This window comes from Panthera uncia (genome assembly GCF_023721935.1).
Source record: "Panthera uncia isolate 11264 chromosome B3 unlocalized genomic scaffold, Puncia_PCG_1.0 HiC_scaffold_1, whole genome shotgun sequence".
Lineage (NCBI taxonomy): Eukaryota > Metazoa > Chordata > Mammalia > Carnivora > Felidae > Panthera > Panthera uncia.
The window spans coordinates 119,928,617-119,954,952 of record NW_026057582.1 but is presented as its reverse complement, the minus strand read 5'-3'; the positions used below and the strand labels follow the sequence as shown (position 1 = coordinate 119,954,952).

Here is a 26,336-nt window from a genome sequence, read left to right as displayed (position 1 = left end):
ATTCAGAGGGTAAGTCAGAGTTAGAGATGAAAATATGAGCTCTTACCTGGAGAGAAAAAATAATGATGGCCTGAGACCTGGGTCCTACCAACATTTACAGAAAACTAAGTATTTATTTCAATTACGGAACCATAAATCAGTTGATATGTATACCCTTGTTCCATTTTCTTAGTCATACACTCATACGCGCAGCCTAAGCACTGAAGATAGGGTTGGAGAGTAACTACCAAAGGATGAGAATTCTGAAGTTGCTAGAAATTGCTTTGTAATCATTAGAAAAAATTAGAGTCTAAATTAATATGTACAAAAATATTCCACTATGTGGTATATATGAATTTTTTAAAAATACAGGGCGACTATTCATACAATTGGATAAAAAGATCTGGGTTATTGTGTTAGTTCTATTTCTAGGCTAAACTATAGCATGGCATGCAACTGTTAAAGATTTTTACTGTTTTTCTGCAACCTAGGGAATAGGCAACACTAGGTATATCCTTTAATTTTATAATTACCATTTAGAATGCACCCAAGATGTTCCGTAAAGGATGCCAAATGTAAATGTGTCTCCAATTGCCCCCCAAAAAATCATTCTTCAAGATGTTGCCATTATTCAAAGATCCTAGGATAATTCTTAGGTAAAACCAACAATCCTTCATTATCTATTTTGTACATCAAAACTCATACAATTTTGGTAGAATAAACTGGACCTACTCACTTTACTAAACCACTGTCTGGTTATAGCTTCCACAGGTATAGTAATTTATGAAATGGGGATGGACACGAAGACAGAGCTGTATTACAACGATTATATCTGGAAGCTTAGACGCCGTTATCAAGACATCATGTTAGGTCTAATTCCCAGCTATTCTACCTTAATATGATCAAGTTAAACAGTACGGCAGCTTGCTGAACTCAACCAGAACTGAGTACCAGAGTTTCATCTGGAATCTTGTGACACATATCTTACCATGTTTCACATTCTTGCTATCCTTCATTTTTACTACAAAATGCCAAGCTTCATCTACTGTTTTCTATTCTTTACTATTGATTCATCCCATTAATCTACTCTACTAAGATCTCTAGAAAAATATTTATAATACAGGTTGTCCCTAATCTTCAACTGCTTTATATAATGGTTCCTCAACCTCTTAGCTTTCACTAAAGCCTGGTTTTACCCCAAAAGGCACTGCTTATCTTGTATCCCTTTTATGTGAGGATTCCATAAACAACTAAAACCCGTAAATCCACTACTATTCTTCTAATTCCTTGTATTTAAAACAATGTCCATCAAAACAAAATAAACACAACACAAATACAACTTACATTTGAAAATCATATTATCTACCTGAATATGTTTCCTCTGGTAAATTATACCCATATACTAAAGGCTCTATTTTGCCCCCATTTATATCACTGGCATGCTGACTTCAATGTCTGTGTTCATGATCTACCCCAACACTTTAGCCCCCTCTTACCCAAAATACTTACTTGACTTTCTTCAGAAAACTTCACCTCCTATGTCAATCACTACTGTAGGCATATTAAATATCCAACCCCTGATCATTATCATCTATCCTTATAAAAATTTCACTTACACTAAACTATCTCTCTGACCTATCAAGGCTTTTTATAACCAGCCTAACACCTCTGTCTGGCACCACAATATATCCAATCATGGCCATCACCAAAGACTTACACATTCAACTTACTTCAGTGTTAACAACCTATGCACATGCCACTAGTAATTCTGTCCCATCTGTTCTGCTAATACCCAACCTTGAAATACCATGCCTCTTTTCTGGCTATTAAAGAAATTCTTTAAACTCCAAGTATATGTTCCCTAACCTCAACTAACCACTCAGTAGCATGAGACTCAATAATATTTGGTCTACTTCTTCATCCATTCTCCCCAGACACTTTCCAAATTTGCACAGTCTTCTCAAATTCCCTAATCAAACTCTGTGTTCCACAAAAACCTATTAAAACATGTTTCTTAGAAAGTTTCATGCTCACAAAACTAGAATAAAAAAAATAACTGCATTAGGATGGCAATTATCAAAAACAGATAGTTACAAGTGTTGATGAGATTATTAAAAAAAAGTATAGAGGTTCCTCAAAAAATTAAAGAATTAGCATATGATCCAACAAGCCTACTTCTGGGAATATGCCCAAAGAATTGAAAGCAGGGTCTCAAAGAGATATCTGTGTTGTCCTAAACATGTCATGAAAGTAATCCAAGTGTCCATTAATGGGTGAAAGGATAAACAAAATGTTATATACATATAGCAGAATATTATTCAGCCTTAAAAAGGAAGACAATTCTGACAAATGCCACAACAGGATGAAGATTGAGAACATTATGCTAAGTGAAATAAGCCATCACAAAAAGACAAATATAAATAATTCCACTTATATGAAACAGAGTAGTCAAAATAGAAAGTAGAATGATGGTTGCCAGGAGGTGGGGAGAAGGAGAAATTGGGAGTTATTGTTTAAAGGATATAGTTCAGCATTGCAAGATGCACAGAGTTGTGGAGAATCTACAGAACAATATTAATGTACTTAAATACCACTGAATTGCACTTAAAAAATAATGTTACCTGTATTTTATCACAAAAAAAAAAAGGATGAAAAACGTTACATGGACACATAAATTTGAGAAATACATTTTACAATCCCTTCTTGGAGATTCACAATGTACATCAGCACTTTAAAGCATTCCACTATTTTCAGTAAAGAAACCTGTTTAATTCTGTAGTTCCCAAATTTATTCAACAATTGAACCTCCTTTTCAAGAAGTGTCTACTAACATCTCAAAGGAGAAATAAACAGTGGTGTAGCAGACCTATACAAATTTACTGAGAAAATACTCCAAGTAAAAATGACCTTTGACTGGGGCACCTTGGTGGCTCAGTCAGTTAAGCATCTGACTCTTGATTCTGGCTCAGGTCAGGATCTCACGGTTCATGGGATTGAGCCCATGTCAGGCTCTGTGCTGTCAGTGGACTCCAATTGGGATTCTCTCTCCCTCTCTCTCTGCCCCTCCCTCTCAAAATAAATAAACTTAAAAAAAAAAAAGACCTTGACTTCCCCTATTCTCATCTGCAAACACATTTAGCATTACATAACCATCTTTATATCCTTCTTCTAGTTTAAGATAGGGGTCTCTGCTCTTATTCCAAAGCAATCCCTATACCTATATACTTCATTTCAACCCTTACTATCTCAAAAACCTTGCTTCAATAATTACCACCTTCCTGTTACCTTACCTTAAACTTCTTAAATTCTTACAACTAGTCACTGAGGTCTTAACTATTTCACTTTCTAAATACTTTTCTTAAATCCAGAGAACGTTATCTTGAATTCCTATTCACTGCCCTTCTTAGGGCTGTCACTTACTGAACTGCTGAAGCCCTGGTCACCTGCCACCACAGACTTCAATTCTGTTTCTCTGCTGCCAAAACTATTAAAAACCTGTCTAACAAGGTTACTACCTCTTCCTCAGCAAATTCTTTATTGACTCCCAGATACAGGCCAAGGCCCTTCACATATGCACATGCCACATATGAGAGACAGGCCAAGGCCCTTCACATAGCTGGCAAGGCCCTTTCTATCAAGTGCTATTTTTCACTTTCCTACTTATGATCTAAAAATCCTCAAATGCCTACTGTTTCCTACACTCACTATGCAGCTTTATAACTTTACCCATGCTTCTGCCTAGAACAATTCTGACTATGCTTCTGGCTACCTAAGTTCCAGTTACACTTCAAGATTTAATTTCGCCTTCCCTGGCCACCCCTATTTCCCTGCCACCTGGTTTAGGTTCCTTTTGAATACCTAGGTAACACAGTATTCCTTAATGTTCCTGTTGCATCCTCAGTATAACTCTACCAAAAAGATGATTTGCTTCTATGTCTTTCTACTAGGTACACTGTAAAATTATCTGGGTTAGGGACTAATTATTATGCATCCAGCATCACCAGCTGCTTTATACATAGTGAGTATTTAATAAGTGATTGTTAACCTGACTCTTTCCCCTCTCTATTTCTCCACAACTTCTAGGTGACCAAAAAGACATTACAATACAGGAGTATACAATTATCCACTTAAAAGTAGAAATCTAGTACCATGTTACCAAAGTTTAGAGGTATTTATTTGGTAGGAAAAATAGTAGGCACAGTCCTCTCTCCCAATTTATTTTTTAATGTATTAGTCTCTTATAACTGGAAATTATTGTCAAATAACATGACACCTTTAAAGCAATCTAGGTTAACTTAAAAAACACCATAGCCTCAACCAAGTTACACTTACATTCGGCTAGCTTCGATGTTGTCAGACTGAGGTTCTCCTGGCGATCTGTAAAATGCAATTGAGGAAAGTTAAGCAGAATATTCCATATTCCAAAAAGGGCAGACATGTTATTTTAGAAGACAAATTTGAAAACAAGATTTAATTGTTAACAGTTTTAAAAGTAACTAAAGATTTCAACAGAAGAAAAAAGCGATCAAGTCAGACTGCCATTCAACACATTTATTATAAAAGCTGGACTAATAAAAAAGTCAGCACATTGTTTTTAAGGAAAACTGTAAACACTATATTTAGATACCAACATACAAAGCAGTATAATAAAACATAATTATTCACAAAGTCAATATTTATAATAAAAACATACAACTACGAAACTTTCTACAGCCAACTACTAGTTATCCATAATATCAAAAGTATTCACTGGTATTCACAGTCCCAAACTATATTTAGATCAGGGGTCAGCAAACTATTTCCTCGGACAACAAACTAAGGCCTGGGCCAGGCGCCTATTGTTGTACAATTTTATTGGAATACAGCCACACTCATTCATTTACATATTGTCTATGGCTGCTTTCAAAACACTACAAGAGCAGAGCTGAGAAACTCTGATAAGGATATATAGCCCACAAAGCCTAAGTATTTATTATCTGGCCCATTAAGAAAAAGTTTGCCAACTTCTGCTCTAGATAATTTAAATTTAAATCTAATAGCCTTGGGAATTTTGAGACACTTTAAGTCAGATTTACCATTCTAATCATGATTATCTTGGTTTAACAATGAAATTAACTTTCCCTGAAAATACACTGGCAAGATGCACTACGTATCAAAAGTGTACCAACTGGGGATATTAAAATTTTACTACCGATAATTGTGAACTGACTTCAGTTATAAATAGTTGCCAGTTACACCAAAAAGTATTTTATTTTCATTTTGAGATATGAATCAATTTTGCCTATTCCCACTATGCTGTTAAAAAAATAAATTCCTGTGATCCTATTCAGTTTCATCAACACTATTGGTCAGTGTATACTAAGGTGAATCAACATAATATTGATTTCTAACATTCAAATTCTCAAGATTTTTAGAGATCAAAAGCTAAATATCTAAAATGACATTATAAGGACTTGATTTGTGAATTTATCACTGACTTGAAATTTCTAATTCTGAACTTTAACAAAAGAATCTTAAATTCAGAGCCACCAGCAAAATAAAAAAAGAAAAGAAAGAAAAAGAAAAAAACAACAAAAATAAACAGTTTTCCACATTTCTTAGCTTTTAAAAATCTCACTTCTTTACCAGACTTTCAAAATTACCCCTCACTGTAGTTCATTCAGAGTCCAAGGACAAGAATGCCAAAAAAAAAAAAAAAAAAAAAAAAAAAAAAGACTCCAGCAGCTCAAATATTTTAGCTCCTCTTTGCAGTATATTTACATTTTCAATTTTGCACAAAGTTATATTAGAACTAAAAATTGGGGCATGCTGGAGGTGGCAGTGACTTGGCACTGACACAAATGCAAAAATTTCACTCCACCCTCTCCCCCAGGGAGCAAGCAAATCACCTTTGTGACACACCTGGTCTCCACCAGCCTTGTGGGTAAGTACCCCAAGATTGCTTCCAAACTTGTTTGTATGTCTCAGACAGAAGAGCTAAAAACTGATGATAACCCCATGTACCAGCTGACTCATTTTTGAAAGTGCGACCCTCCAGCATCAGATGTCATACTGTAAGGAGGCAGAGCAGGCTTGCAAAACAAAAAATAAACCTGCTGGCACTAAGGGAAGAGAGGCAGATTAGAAGCTTTCAAACACGTAGGCGGCAAAACTTTCAAAATTAACAGGGAAAGAGAAAGAGAGAGGGAAAAAAATGAGGACACAATGACAGGAAAATTAAAATACTACTGCAAAAAGGTAAGACACAAGCAAGAAGGAAAACAAATTCGAGTCTTAGAAGCACAATATATAACTGCTGCAAAGTTTTGAGAAATGAGATAGACGTTAAATACATCATCAAATGGTAACTACACTCTGTTTTCCAATCTCTGTTCCCTAAACAAGAGAATATGTAAACATTAGCATCAAACTGTCAGCAAATTATTATATAGTTAATACATATTCAAGTGAGCTACTAAAAACCATTTATAAGTCAAACCAAGCAATTTAAACCAATTCGGTCTAACAGGACAAAAGAATAAGAAAGGATTGAAAGAGTATTACCCAAAAACAGATCTATCCTCAGTCTCTTAAACATGGTTAGCCCAAATTGTTTTCTACTCAAAATGGAAATGGTTTTTTAATTAAGAGAAAAGTGAATATACACAGAACTAGCAAACGCTTTTCTTGCAATGAGTAGTAACAGTATATGTTTGAATAAACTTCTAGTCATTCTGCTTATATTTCTGTAATATTCTAAATAATTTACCAAAAAAAGTCCTAAAATTATGATTCTGACTCTCAAACTATGAAATATCTAACATCTAGCATTAGTTTCCAAGCTTTACTTTGGCCACTAAAGCATTTTTATTCATTACTGTCAAGTTTTTGGAAGTAAGGCACGTTCAGGATATTATCAATGGGGAGAAAAAAGAAAAAGTACTGACTTAAGTTAACCTAGTTTGTCAGAATAACAAACCAGAAAAGACACTTTAAAATAAACAATAAGTAACATTAGAAAATAAAAAATAAATCTTGGAAGAGTCTCAATTTTAGGTCTTGATTTGGATCACAGAAAACTGATCACAAAATGCCTACTAATCTAGATAGTGCAGCATGAGCCAGAACATTCAAATGGAGGCTCACTTCCAATAATAATGGGTGCAGCTTGTCCAGCCAGCAAGCCACTCCTTTTACCTCCACGATAACTATCTAGGAGAGAAAATTATACCAGTTTTATTGAAGTTGTAAAAATTTCTAGTATTTTAGTTAAAACTCTTACCACATAAAAGGCACATCTTAAAATGCACACTGAGAATTTTTTTTATAGTTTTTATAATGTTCAAACAGGTTTGTTTAAAAACATGAAATTTTTGAGAAATACTTTCTTGTTTACTTATAGATAGATCTGGGGTCGGGAGAAGCATAAAATATTTTAGGAAGGATATTTAAATGGAGAAGCACATTACCACTTAAGCTCTACTATTTGCACTATTCCTGCCAACTATAATTTTCTTCATTTCTTACAAAACATATTTTACTTTATAATAACAGCCTTTTAAAGGCTGTAAAATAACATTCAAAATTACCTTTTACAAGCTGTGGCCATTCGGTGACATCAGGGTGATCACAGCTTTGAGTCACTGATTAAAAACAGGTAGTCACACCAGTCTAGCTGCTAACTTGATCTGAGCGTAGGTTTAATAACTCTAATAAATTAAACAAATCTTTAGTTAGAACACTTAATATAAATCCAATTCACCGTTCAAAAACTTATCTTCAAAGCTTCAAATCAGGTGTCAATTCAACATTCATCAGAAGAGTAATTATTATAGAAATGTTTTTAAGGACTATTTTCCAGATTTTCTTTCCTTAAATGATCTCTTCACTTGATAAAGTGTGGTGATAATCTCTTGTATTTTTAGAGTGTTACAGTTTACACAGCACTTTGGTCAACAGTGTCTTGTTTGAGACTTCAGGACAACTTCAGCTCTACCTAATCAGGGCAGATACTATAATAAGAATTCAAGGAAAAAACAAAAACCAAAACAAATTAAGCAGACTTAGAGTGATTAATTGACTTGCCCAAGATTTTAGAATTAGTGTTGAAGCTAGGATTAAAACTCAGATCTACTGACTTCCTATCCAGGGTTAGAATTTTTTGGTTTGATTTAGTTTTTACTATACAGAGTTTCCTAACTTCAGTATATGCAAAGATTCAGAATATGGATTGAGATCCCACTATTATGGCAACTGTTTAAATCAGACTAACAGTCATAGAGTTTTCCAGGTAGTCAAATGCTTAAATGGTCACACACACACACACACACACACACACACACCCACCCACCCACCCACCCCCAAAGTCTAGTCCTACTTACTCTACATTAAGTAGGGTAATCTAACAGCCCAAACCCCTTGGGTACTCCATGAAAAAGCGTTCTATTCTTTCTCAGCCATAAATCCACTAATATTCAATTCCATAAAAGAGACTGGCAAGATACAAAAACATGTTCTCCTCCCTCAACCTAGTATATTTTGATCCCCTTACTTGGCTTTAGCACAACTTTCTTGATTGTCATGGTTCAAATTTATCAGGCATCCTAATCCTATATAGTGCTGGCAAAGACATACATCTGAAATATCCCCGTATTGAGAACTCATTTTGTGCAACTAGTTTTTCCTCTGTTTGATTTCCCTACCAAACTGTATATCCAGGCCAAATCCAAAAAGTGAACTAAGGAAAAATGAGAAAATTAAGAGGGAGGAAAAAATACCCTTGATAGTTGACACCTCTCCAAAGTAGCAACAAACAACCACAGAAGGTGGTTACCAGCATGGACCCAGAACCCAATATAAAATAGTAAGGTATCTGAGAATACCAAGAGAAGAGTTGAAATATCAATCTTGAGTCCATACCTCTACAGCAGCCTATGAACTTGGGCTTCAAATTCAGATAAGGGTGAGGGTTGGCCTTAGTATATACAAGTAACTTTAGGGAACTCCAAATATATGGGACTTATATGCCCTGGACAAAACAATCCAATTTTCCAGATTTCCCTATCCTAGCTACCTGTCTCCTTATGAGAGCCTAGAACATTCCTGAGTTTACATGAGAAAAAGGCAATGGCGTCCCTGAAATGAACAATGTTCCCTCTTGGGTTCCCTCTGATTTCAGAACCCCCAAAGAAGTCTAACTTTCCAACCTGTAAACATAATATATGAGAAAGTTAAAATACCTCGAGTGACCAACTGAGGTAAATTAATTCATTAAAGAGCTATGTTTTTTTACTGAGCCAAGTTCTCTCTACTGGTCTGCTTTTATATGAGGTCCAGTGTTTAACAGAGCACAAATAGGGTCCAGAGCCAATCTAGATTCAAGTCCTTGTTTGGTCACTTACTAGATGGCAACTCTTGGGCAAGTTGTTTAACCATTCTGAGCCTCATTTCATTCATAGAGAGAAGTAAGACAATAGTAGTGTCTATTTCAGAGGGCTGTCCTGAGGATGCACAAACCAATATATATTAAACTGCTCAGAACAGTGCCTGGCACATAGTAAGAGCTTAACAAATGGAAGCTATTATTAACTCACACCTTAACAGCCAAACCTGTCCCCTTCAATCTTCTCATGCATAAGATTTCACTTTTCACAGCATACTAACCTCTTCTAATTTCTTTCAGAATCTCATTTCTGTCCCTTATAGTCTACCTGGTAGCATAGTGATTTACCACCTAGCACAATGCTTTAAAAATAGCAGGCACCCAAATTTGCTGAAAATGTTTGTCCTTATTCTAACTATGACATTAAGATATGCATGCATTTTGAATTCCAAAAAATAAAACAGAAACATACCATATTTCGCCAAACTTCTGAGGAGCTGGTGAATTGTAAAATCAGGTTCTTACAGATTTTTAACCTAAAATATAAAACACCTCACTCAATTCTTTTCACATAGACAACTGGATAAACTAAAAAAAAAAATCTTCCCCAAAATTCATTTTTTGTAATGTTTATGAATATCCAAAAACATACCAAGAGACAAGTGTCCCTAATGCTGTTGCCAGGCTGCATGCAAGGGTGGTTAGGCCCTGTTGCCTGACTGCTTTCCTCTGGCAGAGCCATGTTTCCTATATTCATCCACAGAGCTTAGAGTCTGCCATTTCTTTACTCTTCCCTCCCTCCAAAAGGGCTGAAAATACATGGAAACTGTTTGACTGTATGCCTCTAATTCCTTCAGATACCTATAGCAATTTAGCTATAGGTAAATAAATGTACCTAACATAGCAGATGCTCATAATATGTAGCATCTTAACATATTATGAGCATCTGCTATGTTAGGTATATTTACAAGCATCCGTCCACTACCCCCTAGATTTGCAGCCTTGGGCAGGTTCTTTCATATCTGAGTCTCGGGAATCAGGTTGTTGTGAGTTTTAGAGAAAATGTTTTATAAGTATGTAGGACAATGCTACCTGGCACAAAAAAGGAGCTCAACACATGGCAGCAATGATTATTTCCTAAATCAAACATGTAACATGTCTATCAAAACTTAACTCATCAAAAAAAATAAAAAATACCTTGACCCATCAAAAACCAAATTCTGAGCTTAAAACATGTACCCAAATAATCACTGTAAATTCTTAACTCTTTTGCATTTCTCAGTGGAATAAGAACTGCAGTCTTTTAAATCATTTCCTTTGATCATATATGAAGAAACCAACTCCCAAAGATTAGGAAAACCACAGGAGGTCGGGGTGGGGCAGGCCAGGGTGACTCATTCAGTTAATCATCCAATGATTTTGGCTGAGGTCCTGATCTCACAGTTTGTGGGATCAAGGCCCACATCAGGCTCCTGGATACCAGTGCAGGGCCTTATTGGGATTCTCTCTACCTCTCTTTGCCCCTCCCCTGCTCACTTGTGCTCTCTCAAAATAAATACACTAAAAAACCACAAACAAAAACAAAAAAAACACCCACCCAGTGTTATAGGTTGATGGTAGAAAATGAATACACAGCATATATTTTTTAAATTAACCAAGTTTTAAGATCTTAGAGAACCAAGTCTCAATGTATTCAAAATAGACTCCACTAGAGAAATCTGCAAAAAATGGGTATTTGACCTTTACTTTCAGACTGTGATTCGATGCATAAAGTGGGGGTGCATGAATCTGCATTTTTAATATACATTTCAGGTGATACACAGATCCAAATGTGAAATACCTTGCTTTAGAAGATTGGAACACATAATCATAGGAAAATATATCATCAAATCTAGAGTGATACAGGATAAGAGAAACTGTAAGCCCCAGAAATGTTAGGTAGTCTCTGTAAATTTAACCATTAGAACTCTAATACAAGACTTAGTGCCTTTATTTTATTTATATCTGTGTCCCTCTCCAGAAAGCCCAGTCTAATAATCTAAGAATAAAAATGTAATCTACCCTTTATCCATCTACATTCATCTGCCCCTCTAACATTTTCATTTACTCTTAAAATGGTCCATCTGTTAACTCTCACACTCTATATATGCACACCACATACATACATATGTCTATATATTATTACATTTGTTATGTCCTTCATCTCTTCAATAGCCTATTTCCTTCATTTCCTTCTAACCTAGGTCAAAACTTAATTTCACAGACTCCCTTTTCTATCGTTTTTTTGTTGTGTTCCCTCAGCACTTCTTTGAACAATGGTTATGATGTCTTAAATTTATGGGTAAAGCTACTCGTCGAAACTCTTAAGCTTTGTAAATTTATAAATCTTACAACTGACCAAAGACTGTCCTCATCCATTCTGTTGTTAGAACAAAATGTTTAAATACTGCTTTCATCCCGTAATCTCCACATAATCCCCTCAACTCTATTAACCCGAGTACCAGTTCCTTATTTTCTTCCCTTTTAACTGCTGGAAAGACCTGAAAACCATTATTAATGATCTCAGCTGCTTACACACAAAACCGTCCACCTACTGACATTTTTCTTACAGAAGTCATCATCATTCCTGTGTATTCTAAATCCTGTGGCCTCTAATCCTATTTTATTTCTGCAGCACTTCACACCAGTACTCACCTTCCCTGGCTTCCATAATGCTGTACCCACCTATATATTCTTCTACCTGTGACAGCAACTAGGTCTTCTTCTAGTTCATCTTCCTACCCCTCATTCTTGGCCACTCAAGTTTCTTGCACTAGCCCCTTTTCTTAACCTAAATTAATTCTCTGTGCAATGCCATCCATTTCTATAGCACCCCTATACTTTGGACCCAACTCTATATCTTTAAGTCTCTATCTCTCAAGTTGTAATAAGCCTGCTACTCTCAATTACCACTGATACACATGCACGCCTGAAGTATCATTAGCATATAATCAAACTCCATTATTTCCCAAAAAATCACTCCAACATGCCTAATCCTGCTGTCCTTCTAGACACAGAATGAAAAAATTGCTGCCACTCTTTATTTTCTTCCTCTCATTTTTATTTAGCATAACCACGGTGTGGGTTGAAACTTGTTAACGTTCAAATTCGTATTCATTCAAAAAATGTCTGCTAGCTGAAACTAATACAATGTTATATATCAATTACATCTCAATAAAAAAAGTGTATTAGAGTTTGAGTGCACATCAAGTGGATAAAGACACAGTGGTAAAGAAACTAGACATAATCTCTTGTCCTCACGTGATGGGCAAAAGGGGCACAAATAATAAAAACCACAATAAATAATGTAATTGCAATACATAATTGTGTTGTAAAGGAGAAGCACAAGATATGGTAAGTGCATATAGAGTTCTGACAATCTGGAAAAACAGGGAAGGCAAAAAACCACAGAAGCACCCTATGACCCAATAATACCATTCCTCAGTAGGTACCCAAGAACCAAAAATATAAGAACTGAAAGCAAGGACTTGAAGAAACATTTGTACATCCATATTCACAGCAGCATTATCTGTAACAGCCAAAAGAAGGAAGCAACCCAAGTGTCCAGTGAATGAATGTTAAACAAATTGTGGTATCTTTACATACAATGAAATACTATTCAGCCCTAAAAAGGAAAATCTGATACATGCTGTAACATGAGTAAGCCTTGAATATATCATGCTACCTGATACAAGCCAGAAGCAAAAGGATAGATATTGTATGATTACACTTACATAAGTAGCTAGAATAGTCAAATTCTTAGAGACAGAAAATAGAACAGTGGTCACTAAAGGCTGGAGGGAGGGAGAAGGTAACAGGAGCAGGGGAAAGTTACTGTTTAATGGGTACAGAATCTGAGTTTGGGACAATGAAAAAGTTCCAGAGATGAGTAAGAGTGATGACTGCACAACAACATGAATATACTTTATGCCACTGATCTGTACACTTAAAAATGGTTAAAGTAATGAATTTTATCTTACGTACATTTTACTGTACAGAAAAAGAAACTATATGATACCACCACACACCCATCAGAACATCTGATACTTGAAAATATCAAGTGCCAAATGCAAAATGATAGAACAATTTGGAAAACAATTCTTTATAAATCTGAACATAAACTTGTCATGTGATCTAGTAATTCCAATTTAAGGTTTTTACTCTGGAGAAATGAAAACATGTTCACAAAAAGACACGCAAAGAGTATGTTTATTCACAACACCCTAATGCTGGAAAAAATCTCAATGTTCACCAAAAAAAAAAAAAAAAAAAAAATGAATAAGCAAACTGTGGTATAGCTGTACTGCACTAAAAAACAAACAAAAAGTGATAAATACAAAATGGAGGAATTTCAAATACTTGCTAAAGGAACAAAGCCAAACAAAGAAAAATATATAACTTATGACACCATTTATATGCAACTCTAGAAGAGGCAAAACTAATATGCAGGACAATGGTTACCTGGAGCTAACAGGGAGAAATGACTAGAAAGAACATTTTTGGGGAGTAATTCAAATGTTCTAGTTCTTAACTGTGGTAGCAGTTACAGGACATATATGCATGAAAATACATCAAACTGTACACTTAAAAATGGGCATATATTGGATATAAATTATACTTCAATAAACTTTTTTTGGTTTATGAAAATGTAGCATATAAAAAGGTGGCATTTTAAATCAGTGAAGAAAGGATCCCTTAACTGATCTAGAGAATTGTCTACCCAAGTGGAAAAAAAATAAAAGGTAAATATTTGTACACAATATCCAAGGACATGCCAAATGCAATACAGACCTAAATCTAAACAAAACCATATACAAAAAATTAACTCAAAACAGATGACAGACTTAAATACAGAGCTAAAACTACAAAACTCTTAGAAGAAAGTAGGCATAAATCCTTATAACCTTTAGATTAGGCAATGGTTTCTTAAATAACAACACCAAAGACAACAAAATAAAATTTCATAAACCAGACATTTAAAACTTGGGTGCTTCAAGATAACAATCATAAAAGTGAAAAGAAAACCCACAGAATGTGGAGAAATATTTGAAAATCATGTATCTGATAAGAGACTTGTATCCAGAACATATAAAGAATACTTAAAACACAACAATAGAAAAGGGCACCTGGGTGGCTAAGTCAGTTAAGCGGCTGACTTGATTTCAGCTCAGGTCATGATCTCACATTTCATGAGATCGAGCCCCACATGGGGCTCTGAGCTTAACTAACAGCATGCAGCCTGCTTGGGATTTTCCCTCTCCCTTTTTCTGCCATTCCCCCACTCTCGTATATAGAAGCTCTCTCAAAAAAAAAAAAAAAAAAAAGTCCCAATTAAAAAATAGCAAAGGATTTGTGCAGATCCACCCCCAAAGAGGGCCAATCAGCACATGAAATGTTTCTATCATCATTTAGTCATTAAGCAAATGCAAATCAAAACCACAAAGAGATACCTTCACACCCATAAAAATGACTAAGATAAAGGGACAATGAACGGAAGTAGTGCTATCAGAAAGAACCTGCGTACACTGCTGATTCAACTGTAAAATGGTGCAGCCACTTTGGAGGATTTTGGCAGCCTAAAATGTTAAACACAGATACCCTATGACCCAGCAGTTTCACTTCTAGATGTATACCCAACAGAGCTGAATATATATGAGTGTTCATGGCAACTTGATTCATAACAACCATAAAGTGGAAACAATCCAAATAGTTATCAACTAACTGAATAAACAGTGCATATATTCATAGCATATTATTCAGCCATAAAAAAAGAATGAAGTGCTGTTATATGCTACATGAGTGAAACCTGAAAATATAATACTGTGTAAAAGAAGTCATACATTAAAGGGCACATATTTTATGATTCCACATATATGAGATGTCCAGAACAGACAAATCCATATAGAAAGAAATCAGATTAATGGTTGCCAGAGGATGGAGGACAGGAGAATAGGGAATGACTACTAACAGGTACAGTTTCTTTTTGGGATAATAAAAAGGTTCTAAAATTAGCGCTGGTGGTTGTACAACTGAATATACTAAAACCCAAATATACTAAATACAGTTATTACTAAAACTGAATTATATGCTTTAAAAAGATGAATTGTATGGCATGTGAATTATATCTCAATAAAGTTGGGAATTATAAAAAATATATGGTTTTTTTTTTAAGAAACCTCTCAAAAAAAGAAAAAAGCTACATGTATCTATAATTTTACAAATATATTTGTTTGGCATTTGCCAGGCAATTTTATATTATTCTACACTAACATTTAACAGCTGTTATATTTTAGAATAAGAAGAGACTTTCACTTATTTTTATACCTAAAACTATACACTTTATCTACCTGCATTTGCTCACTCTCAAAAATAATTCTATGCACCAATATTTAAAGGGGGGATGGGAAAACCAACCAGGAAATACAAGTGGCTTTCTGGAAATACAGAAATGTTAGAATTCTTGGTTTTATGATTTATGAAAATAACCTAACCCAATATTTGAAATTGATACTATGCTGCAAATCTAGGTTGTACAGTTATACACAGGAGTAGGTAGGAGAACTCTGGGATCACAATTACTGTGTACTGGAAAAGAACTGAACTCTCTAATGGCATTTAGCCTTCCCCTCCCTTTGGGTTCTGTGAACAGTTCATAAATTAAATAAGTTATGCTTATTTACCTACCTGAATAACTATAAAATGTACATTCCTGATTGGCCAATTTTCCCCCTAATAAGGTACCTTTACTTAAGTGTTTTGTTACATGGGTTAAGAGTAGATCAAGTGTCATCTATGGAAATCTTTTAGAAATTCTAAATTACCAGATTTATCTCAATTTCCTGGCTTTAAATATAAATCACATATTCTGGTCAAGAATTCTATGATCTGAAAATAGAAGCAAATGTGACACATAGTCCGAAAGACAGTATTGTGAAATTTTCCTCCAGGTTCTTTCTGCACTATAGTTCATTTGAGTTCAATCTTATATAGTGTCTAACCTAAAATTAAACCTAGAATTATGCTTTCAGCCTATTTTATGCACACACACCAAAAAATGACATACAGTACAAGATACTGAAATAACTAAAGGTAGGTGGGTTTTCCTTGAAATAATCATGAACATATACTTTCACATTTATTATTTCCTCTGCATATCAAATGTAGCACCTAAACTCAAGTATCTGGCACGCTGGGGAGCTTAGTCGGTTAAGCATGCGACAGGATTTTAGCTCAAATCACAGTTCATGAGATGGAGCTCCCCTGTTGGGCTCCATGCTGACAGTGCAGACCCTGCTTGGGATTCTCTCTCTCCCCTCCCCTGCTTGCGCAAGCTCTCTCTCTCAAAATAAGTACAATAAACTTAAAAAAAATAAACTCATAAAATCTGATTCAAGGATAACAAAAGACCACTGGCTTCTAATTTAACTTCAAAGTGCCTTTAAGAATGCTTACTACATATGTTAATTACATCTGCACCTGTTAAAAAAATTGAAAATTGTTCTAAAGACTATACTTGAAGGATATAAAATGTAAAAGTTGAAGATGTTTAATTTTCTATTAATATCTAGTAAAATACCTCAAAGTGGCCTAATTATATTCTTTTGAGCAGTTACCAACTGGAGTAGTATTTTTACATCAATCAGTACATGAACATTCATTCATTCACCCAGCACAAATGCCTGAAAGTATACAATAAAAAAAAAGGGGGGTGGGGTGGGGAGGACATCCGGCTGGCTTAGTTGGTGGAGTATGAGACTCTTTACTCCAGGGTTGTAAATTTGAGCCCCAAGTTGGGTGTAGAGATTACTTTAAAAAAAATAAGATCTTTAAATAAGTAAAATTAATTAAAATAAAATAAAATAAAATAAAATAAAATAAAATAAAATGAAATAGAGAACCATTTACTTTTATCATGGAGTCATCAAGTCAGGAGTAAAGAACTTATTTAATTGCAATTTGAGATTATGTACTTGCTCAGGAAAAGCAGGATTCAAAAACAGCACAATACAAGGAAACACTAAAACCAATGAGTGCAAGGAGATTCTCAGGGAAGGCTTCCCAGAGTAATATTTAGGAATATTTAGCAATATTCCCTGAGACCTAAAGAACAGGTGAAATTTGTTGTCTGTATTCCAGGAAAATTGAAATGCACTGGCAAAGACTTTGACACTAGAAAGAGGTTAGACAGCTCAAAAAACTGCAAAGGTCAGTACTGTTAGATGGCTCTGAACAATGGGGACTGAGGAGAAAGATACAGCTGTGGAGGAGAAAGAATCTAGATTATGTGAGACTTCCTAGACTAATAAAGGATTCTGAATTTATTCTAAAAGCAATGGAAAGCCAAAGCATAATTTTAAATAGAAAGTAACAAGGTTAAGACTTATTTTTAAACAATCACTTGAAAAGACAGAATTATTTGTTCACAATAATCCAAAAGAATTACAAACAATCAGAAATGATGGAGTTCATCCAAGTTGATGGTTACAAAATCAATACCAGCAATAATCAAATGAAATAAAAAGGATACTATTTATACTGCAAAAAAAAAAATTAATCATATACCAGGAATAAATTTAATAAAGCATGTGTAAAAGGCCTTTATGAAGAAAACTGCAAAATACAGAAGAATCAAATAAATAGCAAGATAAACCATGTATAGTCAATGCAATTCCAAATAATATCCCCAAAGGAATTTGATAAAATAGTTTTAAGTTATGAAAGAATGAAAGTCTAAGAGTCAAGATAGTTCTGAAAATTAATAAAGGGGAGGCCTGGAATCCCAGATTTCAAAGCTTAATATAGAACTATGTGAAATTAAAAAAATGTAGTACTGGTGTTTAAAAAAGATTAAGACAAAAAATTAAATTAAAAAAAAAACAAACTAAAATCAAACCCAAGCATATGACAGATGACAGTAGAAAAATAATGGAGAATCAATATTTAATGTTGGAACAATTAACTTATGTGAAAAAAAATTGATTCCTAACTCCCTCCCACATTGGACTTAAATGCAAAAAAAGCAAACAATATAAACCTCTCAACTATTAGCAGACAACGTAAAAGATGGTTTCTTGAACAAAAAATACAAATCATAAAGGATCATGATTTTAACATCCAAAGTTGAGATTCTATATCACACAAGAGAATATCACAATGGGCAACAAGTAATTTTATTCTTATTCTGTTATCTTTCACCGCTGCACTGTAAAGTAAGAAGGTTCAATGAGATGATCACCAAGGTCCTTTACATAACATAAATGCTGTTATGATGTCTCACTCTTTTTAAAACATTTAATTCATAAAATATTTAAAACATAGCCAAAATAATAAAGTTCATAGCCATTTACCAACCATCCAGAGTTAATAATCAAGAAAATGCAAATTAAAATGAAGTATCATTTCGTATCCATCAAATTTGCTAAAATTTTAAAATGTGACAATCCCAAGTATGGGCTAGGATGCTGGAAAATGAATTGCACATATGCTGCTGGTAAAGTATACATTGGCGTAATGATTTTAAAGAAGAATTAGTAATATCTAGTAAAATTAAAGTTATTCACAACCTATTCCAGGCAATTTCACTTTAATGAATCTTCCCAAACACCTACACCCCCCCAAAAAAAAAGTATAAGAAACAATCACTCCAGCATTATTAATAACAGAAAAGAAAATAACTCAAAATATCCATCAACAGTGAAATACATACATTTTATATATCCATACAATGGAGTACCATACAGCAATTTGAATATATTAGACCTATATGCACTAACATATAGATCTCAAAAAATGCTAAGTATTTTTTTAAAAGGAAGCTGATGAAAGATTATGTTCAATACAGTACCATTTTGTAAAAATTTTAAACATAAAACACTGTATAGATCACTTATGGATACATGTACATGGATACAGTAGAAGTATACACAAGAATATGAAGTATACTCAAGAACCTCAGGATAGTTATTACCTTAAGTGGAGAGAGGGTAATAGAACTGGGAAAGATTGGGAGGGTGTTGCTCTAAGTGCATACATAAGACTGCATTTACTTCCCAAAGAATCAAAAGTGGTCGAATTTATAATTCTGGATAGTGTTCGAATGAGTATTTGCTAGATCATTTACTGTAAGTTTTAAATACTTTGTAAACTCATCATTACTTTGTAAACAATCTAACCTAATCTACTTACTTTATAAAAGGAACGATATCAGAATAGAAAATAAATACTATTGTAGTCACAGCAATTTTAAACATGTCTAAAATAGCACTTTGGGGAATTAAATCTTGATCACTTAAGAGAAAGAAACTTGTAGGCTACAGTGCAGCCTTAATTTCTCAGCATCTGATGTCAGCTAGAAATATCGAGAACACAAACACACCCCTCCTAGGAAACCCTGTCAAATACAGCACAGGCATCAGCAGTAAAGTGGGACTGCAGTATAGGCAGGTCTTTAGTCTACTGTCCAGACTGACCCCTAGTCCTATCATTACTTAAAATTATTTAAAGTTCTGAAGCCTAGAGGATGTTGTTCCTGATTAAACTTAGTTCATCAGCCCACAGCAGATATCCAAAAGTAGTTCTAAACTAAAAAGAAAGCAGTTCACTCATTAAGCACTTACAAATACATAAAACTGCACGTGAAAAAATGTTTATTGTTCTCATAGAATCTTCAATCCAGGAGCAAAGAAATGATTTAATTTCCGTTGAGATAAGTGACTTACCTATTATCCTGTTGAGACCCATCTATTTTTAAGTTCACCCCTCCTTGCCTTTCATCTAGCCCAAAAGATGGAAGAGGAATTTTAGGGTGAGTAAACAGACTCCCTACTGAGATAAATGAGACCATAGGACCTTACTTTTTCATTTCGAAGATAATCTGAAATATAATACACTGGGCAATCATGGAATTAAAAGAATATACAATAATACCTGAAATGCAAAAATCTAGTTTTATGTGTATGCAAGACTAAAGTTAGCTCATTTTTTTTTTAAACATATTCTACTTAAGAGGTCTCATTTCAACACTATAGTCAACTTTTAAGCGCTTCCATCCTGTCAAGCACAGTACATCCCTACCTTCGCTGCCAAACTTTGATCCATTTAATTTTCTATTTTCCTTTTCTGCTCTTTAAACATGTTTAATGTGTCCTAGTCCATTTTGGGCTGCTAAAACAAGATACCACAGACTGGGTGGCTTGTAAACAGAAATTTCTTACATTTCTGGAGTCTAAGAAGCCCAATATCAGGGTGCTGGCAGATTTTATGTCTGGGAAGAACTAGATTCCTGATTCACAGACAGCTGTCTTCTAGCTGGGTCCTCCTATGGAAAAGGCAAGGGAATTCCTTGAAATCTTTTATAAGGCACCCCATTAGTGAGGGCTCTACTCTAATGATCTAATCACCTCCAGAAGGCGTCAGATCCTAATACCATTACACTGGGTGTGACAATTCCAACACATAAATTTGGGAGGACATAAACATTTAGTCTATAGCAGTATGTCACAAACATAACAAAATGTGTAAAAAATGGAATATAAATGAAGCAGCTTAAGTAGCTACGGAAAGAAACTTTTCATTTTTTGTAAGAAACTCTAAATTTAGAACATCTTGAACAGCATAGTTTCTATAACCAATATTCAACATGATGCATTGTCAGCTCACTTCAGAAAACTAGAAGAGAAATGTTACCCAATTACTCTTTGTGTTAAATGGGATTTATCACATAAAACAGGTGCTCAAAAGACATGTATTTTTTTTAATTCCTAAAACAAAAACTTTAAATATTTAGCAAAGGTAAATATTTAATATCCTTGTTTACGGCACACTATAAGGTTATCAATATTGGCACGTATACACACAAAGAGGCACAATAAATAGAACCCCTAAGAAAAAAATACTGAAGTAATTATTCAGCTGAAAATACCCATATGTCTCCCTATGACCCATTAGCTTTATGTAAAAATAACTGCTGGGCATTTCATCCTTTCTCTTTCAAAGAATGGGATTATGCTTTACATCTGATAAAATAATTTGTTAGTAGTATGAAGAAATTCCTGTAGTGGTATCTGCAGTGCTAGAAGTATCATCTGAGAAGAAAAAAAAGAAGACCAGTTTTAAAGATGAAGCCAGGAAGTGACAAAATGTGACATTTGTTCAGTCTGAATGGTACATACATGATTGTTATATTATTCTCTATACTGTCTGTATACTGAATTGGGGGGGGGGGGGTCAGAATTTGTTCTGAATCACAAAGAATATAAAAGTAAATGGGTAGGATAGTGGTTACAGTCCACAAAAGAAATGCTAAGACTACCTTCTCACATTCAAGAGAACTCTATTAGAAGCTTGAAATGGATAAGGTATCCCTTTTGATAAAAGGAGGCAGAAGTCATCACATTAAGAACTAACAAAGAGCTATAAGCCTGCATACCACAAAGAAACAGGTCAAAAAATTTTTTTCATGTTTTATTTTCATAATATAAAAGGATCTGTGCTTGACTAACCTCAACTGACCTCAGAAGGGTACTGTATGCAACACACTGAACTGTTAAGAGTTACCACATTAAGCTCCATTCTGCCCAGCCAAGAGTTTCATTTAAAGAACATTTTATCCTACTTGTATAGTAAGTGTTCAGGGTTCATATGCTACCTTCATGCTTTTAATTATAGCATAGATGCTGACTTTAATAAAGTCTTACATAGGATTCTTTTCCATGATCCATATGCGATGCCTTATAGATTCCACAGACTTCCTAGGATTGAACTTCTCGCATAATCTTATCCAATAAGAATCTATGTCTCCAAAATGTTTCCTTTGAGGTCAACCTTATGATTCACTTGCCATTTATCAAATTAACAGGAGAGGTCAAAAGTAAAGCAAATTACAGAAGGTGTTGGACTATGGATTAATAATACTGAATACATCACTAACTATTAAGATTTATTGTTTATTTTAAATGTAGTTAACAAATTTAAAATAAATTCAGACACTAAACATTTTCCAAAATAATACTTCTATGAAAAGATTAAAAATGTTAATAGAGAAAAGCATGGAAATATACCAAGGTTCCAATCACCTATTTAATACTAACCAACTTGTTTTTTAGGGCAAGTCACTAAATCATACAAGGTCACTTTATTATTCCACTTTTTTGAGAATGATCACATCTGAAAAGCAATCCTTTGAAACAGACAAAGCAAGTATCACCTTCACTTGAAAGAAGTTAACAGAACAAAGGCTTTAAAAGATAAATGACCTGCTCATGACTAGAAGCTAGATGGGAAGAATGAACCCATGATCTTCTGACACCAAAGTTAGTGCTTCTTCCTCCACATCAGTGATTCTTGGTGGCTTTTGTTCACTGAACCCGCTGAGACTCTGAAACACTTAAAATTTTATATATAATTTTAGGGAGTTCACAGTCATGAAGCTTAGAATCAAACAGTTAACAACTGTCAGCTAAATCTATATGCAAACAGCAATATTCCAAAAAAAGGTACTAGCTTTATTTCATTCTCAGATTGGCCTTAAACTTAATAATCTTCTTTTTGACTTATTATCCACAATGATATTTACTTGCTAAAGATAATTTAGATCAAAGCACACTATACGTAACATTTCTCAGGTTAAACGAAAATGAAAGTTGGCAGAGACTAATTATGTACTGTTATTTCATTAAAAAAATTACACAGTATCTTTAAGCGTTTTAAACATAGAATATGTTTATAGATTAATACTATTTCTATTTAGGGGCACCTGGGTGGCTCAGTCGGTTGGGCGTCTGACTTTGGCTCAGGTCATGATCTCGCAGTTGGTGGGTCCGAGCACTGCGTCAGGCTCTGTGCTGACAGCTCAGAGCATGAAGCCTCCTTCAAATTCTGTGTCTCCTCCTCTCTCTGCCCCTCCCATGCTCATGCTCTGTCCCGCTCTGTCTCTCAATAATAAATAAATGTAAAAAAAAAAAAAAATACTATTTCTATTTACTATAATTTTACTTGACTCCCTTTCTAAGAAGAAAAAGTCCCATTTCCTGCACTGTTATGGTCAGAAAAGGCCCATTGATGGCATCTTGTGAAGTCATCCTTCTAATAATAGTGTAGAAAACACTCAAACAGAAGGTAAGTGTGTAATCACAAACTACTCCTCCCAAGAGGTAGGAGCAAACATTTGCCATAGGGTACAAAGAGTCCTGAACAAAGAGTCCATACTCTCAAACTGTGGTTCTGGCTCTGCCACCTAGGTGACTTTAAGAAAATCTGTTTAAAGCTTTGCACTTCAATTTCTTCATGTGTAAAATTAATGGAGTAACTAACTTCGAGAATAGACCTACTCAGGTTTAAACCTTGTATAAATCTAGAAGACAGAAGGATAATCACCCCAGAAAAATATCAAAGTATTCACAGGAAACTGCCATTTTTTTTTCATATATATATATACACACACACCCATTCACACAAACAAACACACTATGTGCCAGATCTTGGGTGATGGAGAGGGACCAAGATATAAAGATATGAAGTATCTCACATATGCCAAATAGTGGTAGAAAGGGGTAAAAATAATAATCTTTAGAATAGCAGCTGCGAGTGTAAAGTGTTGAGCCCAACAGAACTGTCCTAAGATTAGAAGAGCACAGAAGAATGAGGCTCTGTTACATGATAGGGTTTCACAAAAAATGGGATTAATATGGACAGTAACTAGACTATAAGCTTCCAAAAGACAGAGACATGATTTTTGTCTTTGTATCCCTTACACCTAACCAAGCTCATAGTAGGTACCCAATAAATGTTAGCTGACTATTTACTACTTCATTAACTAATTCATCCATACTCAAGTATGGATAGTAAACTTTCTGGTAAACACTAGTAGGAGTCCTTGCCCTTAAAGAGTGAGTTCACAGGTAGTGAGAATGAAAACATGTAAAGGATAACATGCTAGAGTTCCCTGTATGTAAGGTGCTTTGAGACCAATCAGAAAAACTGGGTAGGAAGACTTCAAATGATAATACTTATTAAGGGCCTATGTGTTAGGCATTTTACAAACTTTAATCCTCATTAACAACTCTGAGTTAGTTTCACCATCCCATTTTACAGATGACAAAACTGCAGCTCACCAAGACGAAGTTAACTTGCCAAGATAAGACAACTAGGGGGAGCCCTGAATTAAAAATGGGATCTAATTCCAAAGCTGTTTTCACTGTACATACTGTAATGTCTTTGAATATATTTTATCTTTACATTGGGGGTGGGGGGGTAGGGGGCTGAGGGAGCAGGAACTGTCAAAATCTGCCAAAACTCTGTTATCCTGAATTACCATAAAAAGAGAAAATCTGTCTTCATTCATAAAAATGAGAAAACTAATTTTTATACAGCTGCATGTGTACTTAATATAAATTGTCTCTACATTCTGACCAATACAAGTTTAGGTCTCAACAAAAACATGCAACATGACTGAAGAACATAACCAATAATCATTTAAGAAAATAAGCATTTGTAAATATTTCAAGTGCTTGGGTTGAAAAATTTAGGTATGATTCATAGTTTTGGATTATTCCAATGACTGCTTATTCGAAACAGCAAATTATTTCAGATTTGTGGGGGACAAGGTTTGGAGGTGAGAGAGAAGGGATAATTTTAAAAATGACCTAAAGTTTAAAAAATACAAATGATTAAATGTTAAATGTCAAAGACACTGTAAGTAACCAATTAATCTTGTTAAATGACCTGGACAAGTGGGATGAGAATATCTTCCTCTCAATTCTAATTAAGTATACTTAAAAAAGTCATGAAAAAAATGTACAATTTAGGAGACATAAAACAAAAACAGCTTACAAAACCTCTGAAAAGGAATCAAAACATTGTAATTTTATCTCTCTGTAAAGTTAAACTCCTCAGGAACTAGGCAATGTCTAGACAATTGTGTACACAACACTTAGCACATTAATGCTAGTTAATAAATATTGACACAATAAGGCTTTCTTAGTTTCCAATTCTAATTTTGTAAATATAGGGTCATTATTTCTTGAATTTATTTTTTACTTTTGCGATCATGATTACTAGTTTCTTTAAAGGGTTTCTGGGTCATTCTTCAGTTTTATCAGCACCATCACTAATACTGTATTCATTTCATTAAAAATGTGATAAATAGCTCAGATTTACAAGATCTAATTCCAAAATTACTTCCACTATACACACTGTGAGAAAATTTTATTTTTATCTTCCTAAATTCTAAACTTTTTTACATGATTTACACAATAATATTCCAAGTAAGAATACTTACTAGTCAGAGATATGAAATACACTTCCCATTCCTCTTGTCATTCACTTAAGATTTACTGGGTATCTACAATGACTTTGACAGGTAATTTTTTTGACTGCTGTACTTAGAAACTTTAGGTCACTTCCATTTCAGGTCCCCAGAATATTCTGGAATAAATTTCCTGCTTCTTTCAATATTGCAAGCAGTGGAATACTCCAAAATTATAGGTTATATCCATATTCTCTTATGGTTTATGGAGAGTAACTCTGGACTGTAAATCCCATATTGCCATTCGTCTACATTTTCAACAGCACCTTAGCCACTTAATAAATATAATGCCAAACAGATTTAGTAATGCTTCTATTTTAATATGCCCATAGGACGTTTTAAAAAAAAAATCAGAAACTAAATTATTTTTGAAGAATAAACTCAACGACTGTCTATATTAAAATTATTTCTAACAATTTTACGGACTAAAGCATTTGCCACATTCAATTCTGACTTTACCAACAAAACCTCAACGCCATGACGAAAAGTCCTTTTCATTTTCTCAACTGAAAAGGGAAAACAAAAAATGCCAACTGTTTGCAGGGTTGCATTTAACAGAATCTCTGGCAAACCCGGTAGAGCTCATACTTAATTTGAAAAACCCAATAACCTGTGAACACAATCCTTGGGCTTGATTTCCCTCTTCATTCCCCC

At 34.4% G+C, this 26,336-nt stretch overlaps 1 protein-coding gene across 8 annotated transcripts in view; it reads right to left on the bottom strand.

Annotated features, from left to right (window-relative positions):
* Positions 1-26,336, bottom strand: part of UBE3A (ubiquitin protein ligase E3A) — a 96,331-nt gene that overhangs the window by 68,909 nt on the left and 1,086 nt on the right. For 2 of the 8 annotated variants that reach the window (XM_049613945.1, XM_049613948.1), the window contains exons 2-5: positions 9,813-9,876; positions 7,548-7,667; positions 5,868-6,080; positions 4,312-4,356 (exon numbers count right to left, since the gene is read on the bottom strand). The exons of 1 other annotated variant lie outside the window; for it this stretch is intronic. In XM_049613945.1, the coding sequence (XP_049469902.1) occupies positions 4,312-4,356; positions 5,868-6,019 (197 nt within the window). In that variant the 5' untranslated portion in view covers positions 6,020-6,080; positions 7,548-7,667; positions 9,813-9,876. Of the gene's footprint in view, positions 1-4,311; positions 4,357-5,867; positions 6,081-7,547; positions 7,668-9,812; positions 9,877-26,336 lie in introns of those variants that run through there. 5 more of the 8 variants (XM_049613949.1, XM_049613947.1, XM_049613951.1 and 2 more) reach the window with 3 other exon arrangements.